Source organism: Podarcis muralis, chromosome 9, assembly GCF_964188315.1.
Source record: "Podarcis muralis chromosome 9, rPodMur119.hap1.1, whole genome shotgun sequence".
NCBI classification, from domain to species: domain Eukaryota; kingdom Metazoa; phylum Chordata; class Lepidosauria; order Squamata; family Lacertidae; genus Podarcis; species Podarcis muralis.
The window spans coordinates 73,354,034-73,369,094 of NC_135663.1; the positions used below are offsets into that span (position 1 = coordinate 73,354,034).

A 15,061-nucleotide genomic window follows, 5' to 3' on the forward strand; every position below is an offset into this window, starting at 1 on the left:
GGTGAGAACTTCAGTACATAACAGGAACAACTCTCCCCCATGCTGCTGTGAGAGAGCGATCCCCGCAGAGGCTTGGGAGTAAAGTTGCGTCCCTCCCAAGTCTCTGTGGGAGAAGAGCGCAGCTTCCCTCCCAAGCCTCCTCGGGAGGAGAACGAACCCCGCAGAGGCTTGGGAGGCGATCTGCCATGGATGCTTCAGTTGAGATTCCTGCATTGCAAGGGGTTGGACTAGATGACCCTTCGGATCCCTTTCATCTCTAGAATGCTATGATATGATAGCAGTAATATAGAAGCAGCAGGCTAATCTTTGCAATCAGGCAGAGGGCCTTCTCGGTAGTGGCTCCCACCCTCCCATCAAATGGCAAGGAAATAAACAACTATCTGATTTTAGAAGACATCTGAAGGCAACCCTGTTTAGAGAAGTTTTTAATGTTTGATGTTTTATTGTGTTTTTAATATTCTGCTGGGAACTGCCCAGAGTGGCTGGGGAAACCCGGCCAGATGGGTGGGGTATATATAATAAATTATTGTTGTTGTTATTAATTCTATGCAAATCTATTGATCAAAGAAAGATATGCAAGATAAAGGGGCAAGTTAGCCCTCAAAGTTATGTGAACGTTCCAACAAACCAGACATATAACATTAAATTCCAGGGGTGTTTTTTTTTTTGGGGGGGTGAACTTTACCAAAAGCTCCGTGATTAAAAAGCAAAGCAAACAAACAACCCCCCCCCCATTTAAACACAGCAGATTTAAATCCTAGCTGAAGCTGCCCATCCCTCCTGCGGGCATCAAGAAAAAGGAATGCAGATTAGTAATCCTTAGAAAAGCAGAATGAGATACAAAACCAGTGCAATTGTTACAATCTGTGCTTTCATCAAGTGTGGATGATCCTTGGAGATTACAGCATGAGGCAAGTGTACTGCGAAGCTTCCAGTGGATTCCTGCTTGGATCACACACGGCAATTTAGGGTCTGTGGACTGGGAAGAGAATGCCAGTGCCAGGCACATGCTGCGGAAATCTGTCATTTCCACTTATGTACTGTATTTGTTAAGAAGTGGTAATAGACTGATGCCAAATACTGTATGTTACTACTGGCAAAACAGCTCACAAGTAAGCCAACCATAAGCAAGAGCATGCCAAGTATTGGGGGGGGGGGGATGAGTATTTATATATTGTAAACTGTCCTATAGAGACATCACCTTGCCAACAAAGGTCCGTATAGTTAAAGCTATGGTTTTCCCAGTAGTGATGCATGGAAGTGAGAGCTGGACCGTAAAGAAGGCTGATCGCCAAAGAATTTATGCTTTTGAATTATGGTGGTGGAGGAGACTCTTGAGAGTCCCATGAACTGCAAGAAGATCAAAACTATCCATTCTGAAGGAAATCAGCCCTGAGTGCTCACTGGAAGGACAGATCCTGAAGCTGAGGCTCCAAGACTTGGGCCACCTCATGAGAAGAAAAGACTCCCTGGAAAAGACCCTGATGCTGGGAAAGATGGAGGGCACAAGGAGAAGGGGACAGAGGACGAGATGGTGGGACAGTGTTCACGAAGCTACCAGCATGAGTTTGACTAAACTGCGGGAGGCAGTGGGAGACAGGAGTGCCTGGCGTACTCTGGTCCATGGGGTCACGAAGAGTCGGACACGACTAAACAACCAAACTACAACAAAACTGTCCTATGATCCTTGGGTGAAGGGTGGTCTAGAAATGTAATAAATAGTAACAATAATACATTTGTTTAATTTAGATTTCAACCCCACTCTTCACAACAGCTCTCCTAGTTTTAACACAATTATATTGACATAAATTAATATTCATTGCTGTTAACCATATTCCTAAATATGTGACTTTCTTCTCCATGGTCAAGCCAGTAAAAGGCACCCCTGACCATTAGGTCCAGTCATGGATGACTCTTAGGTTGCGTGCTCATCTGGCTCTATAGGCCGAGGGAGCCGACGTTTGGCCGCAGACACTTCTGGGTCATGTGGCCAGCATGACGAAGCCGCTTCTGGCGAACCAGAGCAGCGCATGGAAACGCCGTTTACCTTCCCGCCAGAGCGGTACCTATTTATCTACTTGCACTTGCCATGCTTTCAAACTGCTAGATGGGCAGGAGCTGGGACTGAGCAACGGGAGCTCACCCCATCGCGGGGAGTTGAACTGCCGATCGGCAAGCCCAAGGCTCAGTGGTTTAGAGTACAGTGCCACCCGCATCCCTATCAAGCCAGTAAGGGTACCCCTGCCCGTACGGGCCAGCCGTGTCCAACTCTAGGGTTGTGCGCCCATCTGACTTAAGAGGCCGGGGGCCAGCGCTGTCCGGAGACACTTCAGGGTTACGTGGCCAGCGTGACGAAGCTGCTCTGGCGAGCCTGCACCAGCGCAGCACACGGAAACGCCGTTTACCTTCCCGCTATAAAGCGGTACCTATTTATCTACTTGCACTTAAGAGTGCTTTCGAACTGCTAGGTGGGCAGGAGCTGGGACCGAAAGACGGGAGCTCACCCCGCCGTGGGGATTCGAACCACCGACCATGCAATCGGCAAGTCCTAGGCACTGAGGTTTTACCCACAGCGCCACCCGCGTCCCTCTTATCAAGCCAGTACTTAACTCTAAATCATTCTTCACATTATCTTTCATAGTTTTCACCAAGATTTTAGTTTTACTCTTATTTTATCTAAAGCCTGGTACTATTCTTCAATAGATTCCAATGGATTCTCCAATGGTTCTTCAACAGATAACATCACATTGTCCATTTGGATTGGGGCCATGGTCCAGTCCAGATTCCCCTTCCCCACTTCCCCTCATATTGCACCCAAAAACAAAACCTTAACATATAACTGCTTTTATTCAGCGACTAACATCAAGAAATCCCCTACAGAAAACCTTCTTAAGTTTCCTAACAAGCATTGTTCACACTACTTTTGAAATATCTGCTAAACCAGGCTTCCTGTGATGGCCAATTGTAGTATTCTAGGCCTGCTCCTGAGATAGACTAATTCACACACCTTTCCAGTTTGTACTTTGTGCAAAGATAGTGTTAGCATCAAGGAACTAGCGAAACATTGGTCAAACAATGGTCAAGTATTTCACATTGTGATTTATCAGAACAATAACAGAGATGTGTGTTTATGTTAAACAACAATCCTTATTGTCCTTTTCAAGACTCTTCCAAAAGCTGCAGGGCACCACTTCCGATGCCAGGGAGATTTTTCCACACAGCAAAGCTCAGCAATTGTCCTGACTTTGGCTCACCTCTGCCAATGGGATGGTGGTTTGGGAACATCTGCTGAAACTTTGGGTTCCAGTCCTGAGACTCATGGCCAGTATGAGAGTGTAGACCATGGAAATGGAGAATGATTTGTGTGCCTCCTCCACGAGGGTAGTATCACGAGAAAGGGCCTTTTCTGCAGCGGCTCCCTGTTTATGGAATGCTCTCCCCAAAGAGATTTGCCTGGTGCCTTTAGGTACCAGGCAAGAACATTCCTCTTCAACCAGGCCTTTGGCTAACTAATATTCTACATCCTTTTAAATGTATTTGTGGGAGGGGAGAGGTATCATTTTGTTTTCGTTCGGACTATTTATTTGTGTTTTTATCTTGTGAACTGCCCTGAGATCTTCAGCTAAGGGCAGTATTTAAATTAAATTAAATTAAATTAAATTAAATTAAATTAAATAAATAAATAAATAAATAAATAAATAAATAAATAAATAAATACAAGAAGGTAGATGCTCCAGGAACAGCTTGAAAGGAAGTTGGCACCTGTCTCTAAAAGGAAGAATGTGCATACTGTAGATAGCCCTCACTCTTGGAGGACCAGGAGAAAGGGGGTCTCACTCCTTCCATTGCATAAAGCGTGTTCTCCTCCATGGAGAGCACGTGTTGCGGTAGGGGCCCCCAGGACACTCCAAAGTTGTGGGGCGTCTTTGGCCACTGTTGTGATTGGTCTTCCCTTGTTGTTGGGAAGAAGTTAATGTTGCCATTTGTTGATCGACAGCCAGAAATGCTAAAACTCCTTGCACGAGGCTAGGGCTTCCTCTTTTCGCCTGTGCATCGGATTGCCCGTCCCTCCCTCCCTAGAATTAGGGTTGTTCGCTTTGACCTTGCTATGCCTGACATGGGGTTGTCTGCTTTTGGGGCAGGGGCCCGGTAGGAATTTTGTCCAGATGGCTGATTGGCTGGGGCCATTTGGTTTTTGCCTACTGCGTAGCAAATTGTCACAACTTGTAAGGTTGCGGTTAGGCATTGGTTTATGGTTTGGTTGGTTGAGGGGCATGGATTGGCTGTGCCTGCCCCTCTAATGCTGCTGCTGCAAGGGATTCCGTTAAAGGAATTGGGGGCTAACTATTGCTTGTCCACCCTGTCAAGGGGGCTCGGGCCACTGCAAGAGCTCCTGGCTGCATTTGGGGTGGGCTGAGGGCAGGTTCCCTGCTCCGTCGCTACCCCCAAGTGTATTCCCCTTTTCTGACTTTCGCAGGCATGCGGAATGTCAGTCTGTCCCCCATGGGGGGGGGGCAGATAGTCGCAACCAATGCCTAAGCAACCACTCACATTTTTGTATTTTAATAAAGTTGTGGCCAAAATTATGCCAAAAACCTTAAACAAAAATTTTTGTGTGATGTGTGTGTTATTGGGGTGGCCCTGGGGACCTCGACACGCAATGCATTTTTTAAAAGGCAAAGAGCATTCTTGATGGTATCAGGAGTCCCAACCCCAGTGCCATAACGGAGCTTCTTGCTTTTCCATACCGAAAGGTCTAACTAAAGAGAAATGTGGCCTTGAGAATCTTTATCTCAACAAGCTGAAATCTGGATCAAATTGTAGATATGATCATCGCTAAGTAATTATCACCAATAAATCTCAGAGTAAACTTGAAGAAGTGTTCGGCAGCTTTTCACCCAAAACCCACAACATACATGGACATATTGGTTACATTACACAGGCATGGAAAAATATATTTTAAAGTCACACTCTGTTCCCCCTCCAGAAAAAAACCAATTGTATTGGTTTTTCACTTTGCTAAATTCAAGCAGTGGACTATCCTTCCACTGGGAAAAAAAAATCAAAAGGAGTAAAATAAAATTGTACATTCTAGTGAAAACATTAATTATTCTTTACTTTATATAAACTTATTTAATTATGTTATTAAATTCATTGCATATTGCACCAATATTACATTCAAACTTTCTACCTCTTTTGAATTTTTCAAGAATGCGCTTGCAAAACACCCCTTCTGAAACTTTACCTTAACTGAAAGTCTTAAAGCGAGAGTACTGTTAAGAGAAGAATCAAAACATACCCAGAAATACTAGAAACCTGTGCTGCCAAGCCAACAAACTTTGGGATCATACATGCTTCTTCTTCCAAGTGAACTAAGTGTGCTTTCTCAGTCTATTGCTTAACAACCTTACAATTCACTGTCAAATAGCCAGCTTTTGCAGTGGTTTAAACCTAAGCAAATCATACAGAAACAGAGTAGCCTATCCCATAATGTAAGGACAGTTACAAATCTGAGTGTCTACCAATATGCTGAACTTTTAAACACTGCCTTTTTGAATGATAGATGAGTTTGTCATAGCAATCATGCCACTGAAATGAAATCACCAGGTCCTATTAATATATCTGCAAATGTATACAGTTATTTATACCGAAGAGAATGCCTTCTTTCTAATGGATACATAAGCCTCCCCAAATAATCTTCTTTATATAAATGTGCTGGGTACCACAATTGTGGAAGGCACTGTAGTCTCTGGTGCTGATTATATGTGGGTTTCCTAAACACACAGCACCAAAAACAGTCTGCCATGAACTTTCTTCTCATGTAAAAAATACTACATTTCTTTAAAGGGTTATATAAACAGAATTACTTTAAGCTGTGCCAGAGCAGCAAAATTACATCTTGCTGGTTTTGTTTTTACTGGTTAGACTGTAAAACCTTAATCTACTCACAGAATAAGTTTCTGGTGTCAAGTGCACAGATAGCCTATAATGCAAGATTACGGAATATGTTGAAAACACACCAGGGCATTTCAGCTTGGTGCCTTGAAAAACTAAATAAAACAATACCTTTGTGTTACTTCCCATGTAGAGAAGCAGTTTCTGGACTACACCTAAATATGCAGATGATGTGCTGAACAAAACAAAAAGATCAACGGTTTTACCGACTTGTGTTACAACAGGAAAAAACTATACAGAAACTAAAAATCCACACAATTCATTTTATCTGTCATATGTGCTATATCCAGAATATACTGAGTTGGATGAGACTACAATAAATAAAGCACTTGACAATTAAAATGTGAAGCAGCACAACTCTCCTCGGCCAAAGACAAATTAACTTTTCTCAAACAAAGTTTAAACGTTTTGAATGTTTACCGTACAGCATATTTCGAGCAAAGCAATTACGATTATATAGTTGCCACAACCCTCACTGTCATCCAACTTTTGACCTGCCAGATCACATTTTGGAGGTGATTATTTGAAAATCTTTTCCTTTTTTGCCAGCCTGTTCATACAAATTCAACGAAGCATGGCTAATACCGTTATCAGACACATTAGCCAAAGTTTTCTCTCCCCCCCCCCCCAACAATTCTCCTAAAGCGCTTGGGAATATTTGCAGTGACTGTCACAGTTCAGCTGCAAGAACCCAGTGATGGGGAGGGGGGAAGCTTCCAGTTGTAGTATCTGCCCTGAAATACTCCTGCTGTGTGTGCTGCCCTGAAAGTAGCATCTTAAAACGTCTCATTAACAGGTGCCCTTCATAACACTGCTCAAGAAGAGCCACTTAGAGAAACAGAAAACAATGAGAAGCCACTCTCTTACCTTCTATGCCCGAGTCAATCAGCCCAAACTGTTCCAACACCTTAACAAAGAGCACAATCATGACCAAGACGGCTATCATTTCAAGCCCTTCTAGGTTCATGGCGAGCTAGGTCATGGTCTGGCTCAGCCACGGAGGGAAGAACTCGTCTGCCTGGCTCTCTTTGTAAAGCCATTAAACTACATTAAGAAATCTACAGCAAGGGAAAGGGGGGGAAAGAGAGAGGGAGACCGGGTGACTGAGTGACAGAGAGTGTGAATGTGTTCGGTCTACACTAACCGAGGCCAGAAGTGGCAGCCGGATAAAGTCCAGCCTGTCAGGATTATCCATTTGCTCATTATCACTCTGACACACCAACAACAGCCATGCATGCAGGAAAGTACCGATTGCCCTGGGGCCGGAGTGGTCATCCAGCAAACGTCCCTGGCAGAATATGACGCGTCTTGAAGTGATAGCAGCACGCCTGGGAATATTCCCCCCCTTCCTCTCTCTTATGCCAGCATCGCCGATACCGGAGCATTGTTTGGATATTCAGTTGCCTGGGTAACGGGTAACAGACGCTAACTAATATGTGGACTTGCATTGGACATCGAGGGACTGGGAAGCTTTGCACCAAAGTTGCGAATGGCCAAGAGATTGATGATTAACTCTTACATTTTCCTTTTCTGGAAACAAATGCAAGCTTCTCTATAAAATGCAAATGTCCTTCAAGAACCAACCTGGGCTGTAGGTGGATTGAGGCAACCATTTGCCCTGACTGTGTATTTACCCAAATTGGGAAGAGCATTTGAGCACAATCAGGAATCTGGAAAGCAAGGGAGTGGCTCCCGTGGTAAGTAGAGCAGTCTTGTACAGTGGTACCTCGGGTTAAGAACTTAATTCATTCTGGAGTTTCGTTCTTAACCTGAAACTGTTCTTAACCTGAAGCACCACTTTAGCTAATGGGGCCTCCTGCTGCCGCAGCGCCGCCTGAGCACAATTTCTGTTCTCATCCTGAAGAAAAGTTCTTAACCTGAGATACTATTTCTGGGTTAGCGGAGTCTGTAACCTGAAGCGTCTGTAACCCGAGGTACCACTGTAGTTCCCAACAAAACTGGAACTGGGGACACGACCCCCCCAAACCACTGTCTGATATCTTAAAGCCATACAGACCTTACATCTGCATTACAAAACTCAAAAGATACCATCCCAACATTGCTTTCTAGAAAGCATGACTAAAATCTCTAGCCTTTACTTTTGAGTGATTTTTTAAAAATGAAAAACTACTGATAATAATGGGACATGGGTGGCGCTGTGGGTTAAACCACAGAGCCTAGGACTTGCTGATCAGAAGGTCGGTGGTTCAAATCTTTGTGACAGGGTGAGCTCCCGTTGCTTGGTCCCTGCTCCTGCCAACCTAGCAAAGTGCAAGTAGATAAATAGGTACTGCTCCAGTGGGAAGGTAAATGGCGTTTCTGTGCACTGCTCTGGTTCGCTAGAAGCGGCTTAGTCATGCTGGCCACATGACCCGGAAGCTGTGCGCCGGCTCCCTCGGCCAATAAAGCGAGATGGGCGCCACAACTCCAGAGTCGGCCACAACTGGACCTAATGGTCAGGGGTCCCTTTACCTTTACTGATAATAATAATAATCAGCAAGCATTTTGCTTGTGAGCTATATTTCATTGCAGGGAATGTGCCGTCCTACCATAGGTTTTTGGAATCTGCAAATCTTGAATCAGTGCCCTTTACTTGCTACCCCCACAATGGTAGCCGCTTGCTAGAGGATAGGCTGGCTGCCCTGCTTCTAATGTATTTCAGTGCCACCACGATGGACGGGCAGGGGACTGTATCTGCAGTTACCAGCAGGGACCAGGTGATACAAGAAACCAGTGACATTCTACTTGGTCCTGTAAGCTTCTTAGTTTGGATGGGCTCCTCTCAGACTGCCCACCTTTGTCTACTTGCACTGCAGCCCAGCTTGTCTCCAGACTGCCAAATTGGACAGAATCTCATGCAGAGAATTCTTAGCAACTATAGAACTATAATTGCCCAGGGTCCTTGAGGGAAAGTCGGGACACTTAAACTAGTTTAAAATCTATTCACTTAAGGGATAATACATTTTCAAGGAGATTTGTCTTATGCAGTGATGTGAATAGGGCCGGTGAGCAAATCGTAAACAGGCTGTCTGAGTCACCTTCAGGACAACAGATGCCGATGTTACACACAAAAGCTTTCAGGCCAACGTCCACATTTAGAGCTCAAAGCGATGCTTCTTTCTCTTCACTTACAGCAAAATCACAAAAGTAATCAATTGAAATGTTTCCAAGTGTTCATGGGAGGCTGAAGGGACTTAAGCACAACATTCCTGAAAAATTACAGCAATAGAATATCAACACTTTTGAAAGTGTTACCGCATATATCAAATGCATATTGTGCCTTAATGACCTAGATTAATCATAGCAGATACGCAAGCCTCGTTACAGCTACTAAAATTTCAATTTCGTTGCTTTGACCTTTCTGGGGAAATTAAAACAATAATCCAAGCCATGCGTACTTTGTGCATGATAAATGTTTAAAAATGAGTTAAGGTACCTCAGGTTCACAAATCTCCCTGTCATAAAAGAGTGAAGCCTGTCTGACAGATCTAAATCACGTGGGAGGGTTTCTCTTATGCCAAGGGTGGGAAAACTTTCAAGCCTGGTGGGCCTGGTGGCTGCCTTCTACACCCCTCCCAGGCCACGTTCGGCAGCTGGGGGTAACATTTTTTCTCACTACGTGGTCCTGAACTTTGTCAAATCTTCAGAAGCTGTGCTCAGTCACACATCAATGTCACACATTAAAAACTTCCCTAAACAGGGCTGCCTTCAGATGTCTTCTAAATGTCTTCTAGATGAGTGGGGTATAAATGATTAAAGTCATTATTTATTATTATTATTATTATTATTATTATTATTATTATTTAAGATATCCCTATTTTCATCAGAGAAATGTTGGAGGGTTTGCAGGTGTAGGGCAGGTAGGCATCGTGTGGCTGAAATGGTAGACCATACGGGCTGCAGGGTCCCCATCCCAGGGCCGACCCCCCTATGAGGCAAGATGAGGCCACTGCCTCGTGTGGCAGGATCCATAGGGGCAGTAGATCTGGCATGCAAGGAATGCATCACTTTCTGCTGCAGCAAGTGGTGGCAGTGGTATACTCCTTGGAGGTCAGATCTGCACCCTACCCCTGATTTCACATCTATAGTGACTTCCTGGAAAAACAAGGTGCTCCTTGTCTCCTCTCCTCCCACACCTAAGAAGGAAATGTAAGGGGCTGCCTTCTAGGGTCTCCTGGGCTCTGTACCCACTTGGCATGATTGAGAGCATGCTACAACCCTTCGCCCTTCGAAAACAGCCTTTGATTCCCACATCAACTGTTGGATAAGGTTGATTTGATTCCCTCCTCCCTTGTTCCAACTCTTCCTTCCTGGTGGCGCCATTTGGTCGTTCACCTCAGGTACCAAAATGTCTTAGACCCACACCTGCTTTAGGTACACAAAACTCAGAAATCCAGATAGTAATCGCCAGAACTTTGCATTGGTCCTGGAAGCTACTGGACAACGGGTACACCTGCAAACCAGACTGGCGTGTTTTCAGCAACCCGCCCTCATCAAGAAATATGTTGACAAAGATGCAGCTTCTAAATTGTCTTTAAAAGATAGCTTGACAAAGAGTGCATAAAATCCAAATGTATAAAGCTAATGAGCTGCCACTTTAGGGTCACAAAATTCCGCCTCACAGAGATATGTTGAGTCCCGTTCTTTAAATGTTTGACTTCAAACAACACAAAGCAAAAACCTAACATAGTTTAAAACGAACTTAATAAATGATAGCTCAAGGCAGAGCCAGTTTCAGCCCATGTAAAAGTGCTGCTTAATGAAAATTAAGAAGAATGTCTGAGTAGCAGATTCATACATCTTGTTGTTGTTGGCATGCTTGTCCTAGATGGGCTACGTTACCAGGTTGGCGAGCCCCACATCCCTTTACAGTACATGCAGAAACCGCCTTCATGGCTGTTGGACAGACAACTGGTCCTGTCCACTCAATCTGCTGGATCTTGTCTTCATGTTTGGGGGAAGTCCCTAACTCATGGAGGGTTTGAGACCCATCAGCCACTCTCACCTGGTTTAGCCAGCCAGTCAAAACCATTCCCAAGGTGTGGCTGCTGTCACATGCTGACAGGTTCTGGGAACCACAGGGGAGAGCTGAGTGGAGGGTGAGGACCAAAGGTGGACAAACTACATCAGAAGGAGCATGACATGTCCCCCACCAGAGGTACCAACCCTCCCCTAACACCCCATACACCCCTCCCACTAAATAGTAGATAAACAACTTGTTGGAAACATGCCCGGGAAGGCCGCCAACTTCCCAAGTCATGGGGGCATCTCTCTGGTGGTCCTCCCTGGCTATAAGTCTCCATCAGTCCAGAGAGACCAGTGATAAGCGACCCCTCTCTCCTGAGAGGAGCACACTCATCTCCTGACATATCATTGCAGAAGAAAGAGTCAAGCGTAGTTCTGAAACTAAAGCAGAGACATCACCTTGCCAACAAAGGTCCGTATAGTTAAAGCTATGGTTTTCCCAGTAGTGATATATGGAACTGAGAGCTGGACCATAAAGAAGGTTGATTGCCGAAGAATTGATGCTTTTGAATTATGGTGCTGGAGGAGCTCCATTCTGAAGGAAATGAGCCCTGAGTGCTCACTAGAAGGACAGATCCTGAAGCTGAGGCTCCAATACTTTGGCCACCTCATGGGAAGAGAAGACTCTCTGGAAAAGACCCTGATGTTGGGAAAGATGGAGAGCACAAGGAGAAGGGGACGACAGAGGACGAGATGGTTGGACAGTGTTCTCGAAGCTACCAGCATGGGTTTGACCAAACTGTGGGAGGCAGTGGAAGACAGGAGTGCCTGGCGTGCTCTGGTCCATGGGGTCATGAAGAGTCGGACACGACTAAATGACTAAACAACAACAAATATACAGAGAATTCATCAGCATATCTGTACTCTTTGAACACCAGTACAGAACAGCATCACAAACAGAAGTGAAACCAACTTCCAACAGTACTGAGACTTCCTGTCTCACGCTCTCTCAGACACTCAAATGATATGCACAAAACATAGTGCTACTGCTGGAGCAGCACAGATGGATGAAAATCCTAACACAACTATCCCCCCACCCCCACTTTAAACCTCCCCATCTTGTGTCAGATCAGTTGCAACAAAACATTAGAGGGGGTCCAGCGTCCTCCTTCAGTGATGGTTGGCCATCTCTCCTTTCTCTTCAGAGGGGAGCAGTAGCAAGGCAAAACAGGAAGATGGTAGCAAAAGTTTTCACCCCCCGCCATCCCACCCAGTGACTATTATATGGATGCTGTCATACAAACCTTCTACCAATCAAGAGTCTGAATCCTCCTGAAACAAGATGTTCTGTGGTCAAATACGCTACTAAGTCCAAAGAACTTACGGGTCTGTTTATCCCACAATGAACTTGTAAACTCTCATGTTGACTGAATGCACCACAGCATTTATAGCTTTGCCATCTCTATTCTTATATTATGTAAATCTTAGAGGATTAAACGGAAAGGATTACAAACAAGAATAAATAGTTAAAGATCTGTGCAGGGTCTTGTTCTAATTTTTCTTTAATCCCAAAATACCAAAGGATTTTGATTTTAAAAGTAAAAATCCTGCATACAGCATGCACTTTGTTTGATTTTATTTTTATAAAAATAAGCTATTTCTTTTTTTGCTACCGTTGATTTTAATCACCCTTTAAACATTTTACATGCCTGATTTGGCTGTGCTTTTTATCAATAATTTTATTGTAGAAAATCATTTTATATTTTTGTAAGCCACTTAGTTGTGTTCTTACAACCACTTTTATTTTTTTTGTAAGTAAATCTTTCTGTTGAATCTGCCCATAGTGCAGCTAAGTGCTTTCAGAACCTGGACTTAATGGTTTTAATGCTCCCCCCGCTCACCGCCCTGGTTGCACTTTCCTTCTCCTCCCCCACCCCCACCTCCTGATTCAACAAACATTGGCCAAACCATCAAAAAGGGGGAGAGAGATACTCTGAGGCTACTAGTCAAGGGGTCAAGGGAGCCCTTCCCAGGCACGCCTCTGGGGTCTCCCCTCACCATTGATCCCAGGCTTCCACATTAGCACATGCTTGTGTTCTGTTTGTTTATTTACACTCCAAAAAGCATAATCACTCCCAATCAGATTAGTTGTTCTAATCAGGACTTCCAAGGAGAAGCAGCCTTTTTCACAGTTAGAAATCTTTATTTTGTAGCTGGAAGATTAAAGCTCTCTTTAATCCAGTGTGGTGTAGTGGTTAAGAGCGGTAGTCTCGTAATCTGGTGAACCGGGTTCGCTTCCCCGCTCCTCCACATGCAGCTGCTGGGCGACCTTGGACCAGTCACACTTCTCTGAAGTCTCTCAGCCCCACTCACCTCACAGAGTGTTTGTTGTGGGGGAGGAAGGGAATGGAGAATATAATAAAGCGGGATATCAAATCCAAACTCCTCCTCTTCTTCTCTCTCTCTCTCTCTAGTTTGTTTGATGCTCTACTAACACATAAAGGGGACAAATCTAGGCATCAAAGTGACCTTGAAGTCATTTGCAGGGCAGATAAGGATGTAGTTGCTAAGATTTGCTTGTCCCTCTTGCTCAAATGGCTAGAAAAGCAATTGCATGCTTGAGAGAAATTAACTTAACCCTTGTATTTAACACACTCCTGCCATCACTGCAAGGACTTTTGGATATGCACCAGAACCTCCCCTCCCTCCTTGACTTCCATTAGGTTTCCACGTGGGCTTCTCAAGTCATAGCAAGTCATGGAGAGTCCTGGAGTCATGGAGAGTCCTGGAGAGCAAAACTCTTCCCACCTCCAGCAAGGAGAGAAGACTGGTTATTCTTTCCTATTAACCCCCAGTCAGGGGAAGGGCAGAGAATGCAGAGCACTGATTTACGAATGGTTCTTTTCTTCCAGAATTACTCATCCATTGAAAGACATCTCATTAACATAATAGACCACTCTGTCAGGGCCAACAAAATAAAAAAAATTCCTTCCAGTAGCACCTTAGAGACCAACTAAGTTTGTTATTGGTATGAGCGATAACAAACTTAGTTGGTCTCTAAGGTGCTACTGGAAGGAATTTTTTTATTTTGTTTAGATTACGGCAGACCAATACGGCTACCTACCTGTAACTAGGCCATCAAAGTAATCTCTTGAGGGTCCGCTTGTTCCATTAACCCTCCCCTCACCAAATCTCACACTCACAGCCAAGAATCATGGGGCTCTAATAGCAAACTAACTTCCTAAACTTATAAACACATGTTCTTTAAAGGGGGCATTGATATTTCATTGTCTCAGTAGCCCTCAGTACACATTGAAACAAATTTCGCACCTAGAAAACTCTTAAGTCTAACAAACACCTCCTACACTAAATATTAAGTCAGTTACAAACAGCAGATTTGAGACTGCTTTTTCATTCCAGGCTGAGGAAATATTCTGGAGCAGTCAGAAGCTTGCTCTCAACTTTGCAGCATTGAAATGTGGCTTTCTGGATTCAACTGGAGCAACATGGTAACGTATGATATTCATGTAAAAGCTGGTTATCACTAACATTTGCCCATGCACTTGTGAACCAACACATGGTTACAGGTGTGCCTTGATGTTTAAGAGAAAGTGGTAGCGTATTAAAAATAAATATGAAGTATAAGAATTGTTTCCATATATGAAGCAGATGTTTGTTATAACAGCACAGAAAGGATTCCCCCATCAGTTGCAATTAGAGTAACATTTCAGCATGCTCTCAGAAGACTTGAAATGTGCTACAAAGCAAGTTCATAAAGCACTTGAATATTTATCCACTTTATACTAAATGGGAATACAAGAGGTTAAATTGTATAGATCATAAAATAAGGCACCCCTGGTGCAAAACCTGCAAGTCTGAGATCAAAAGAACACGTTGAGTACAAGGCAGAGGAAGTTATGAAAAAGTCATACATTTCTGTAAAGGCTCAGCACTGAGAAGTGTTAAGTGTGCAGCCTCCTCCAGCACATCCTTAACATCATATTAATTTGAGAGTTTTGCCTTCCCAAAGGCTTCTTTCCATTGATCCAAACAATTTTATATGCTCACAGGTCTTAGCACATAATGAAGTCTAAGCAGCTTTATCTATTTTGCTCAGTCTAGTTACCTATGAAACTAGTTA

The 15,061-nt window shown here is 44.0% G+C and overlaps 1 protein-coding gene across 6 annotated transcripts in view; it reads right to left on the reverse strand.

The window, feature by feature from the left end:
- The window catches only part of KCNIP4 (potassium voltage-gated channel interacting protein 4), a 286,864-nt gene that overhangs the window by 180,604 nt on the left and 91,199 nt on the right, over positions 1–15,061 (reverse strand). For 2 of the 6 annotated variants that reach the window (XM_028742919.2, XM_077934429.1), the window contains exon 1: positions 6,823–7,086. The exons of 2 other annotated variants lie outside the window; for them this stretch is intronic. In XM_028742919.2, coding sequence (XP_028598752.1) covers positions 6,823–6,922 — 100 coding nt within the window. In that variant the 5' untranslated portion in view covers positions 6,923–7,086. 2 more of the 6 variants (XM_028742925.2, XM_028742923.2) reach the window with 2 other exon arrangements.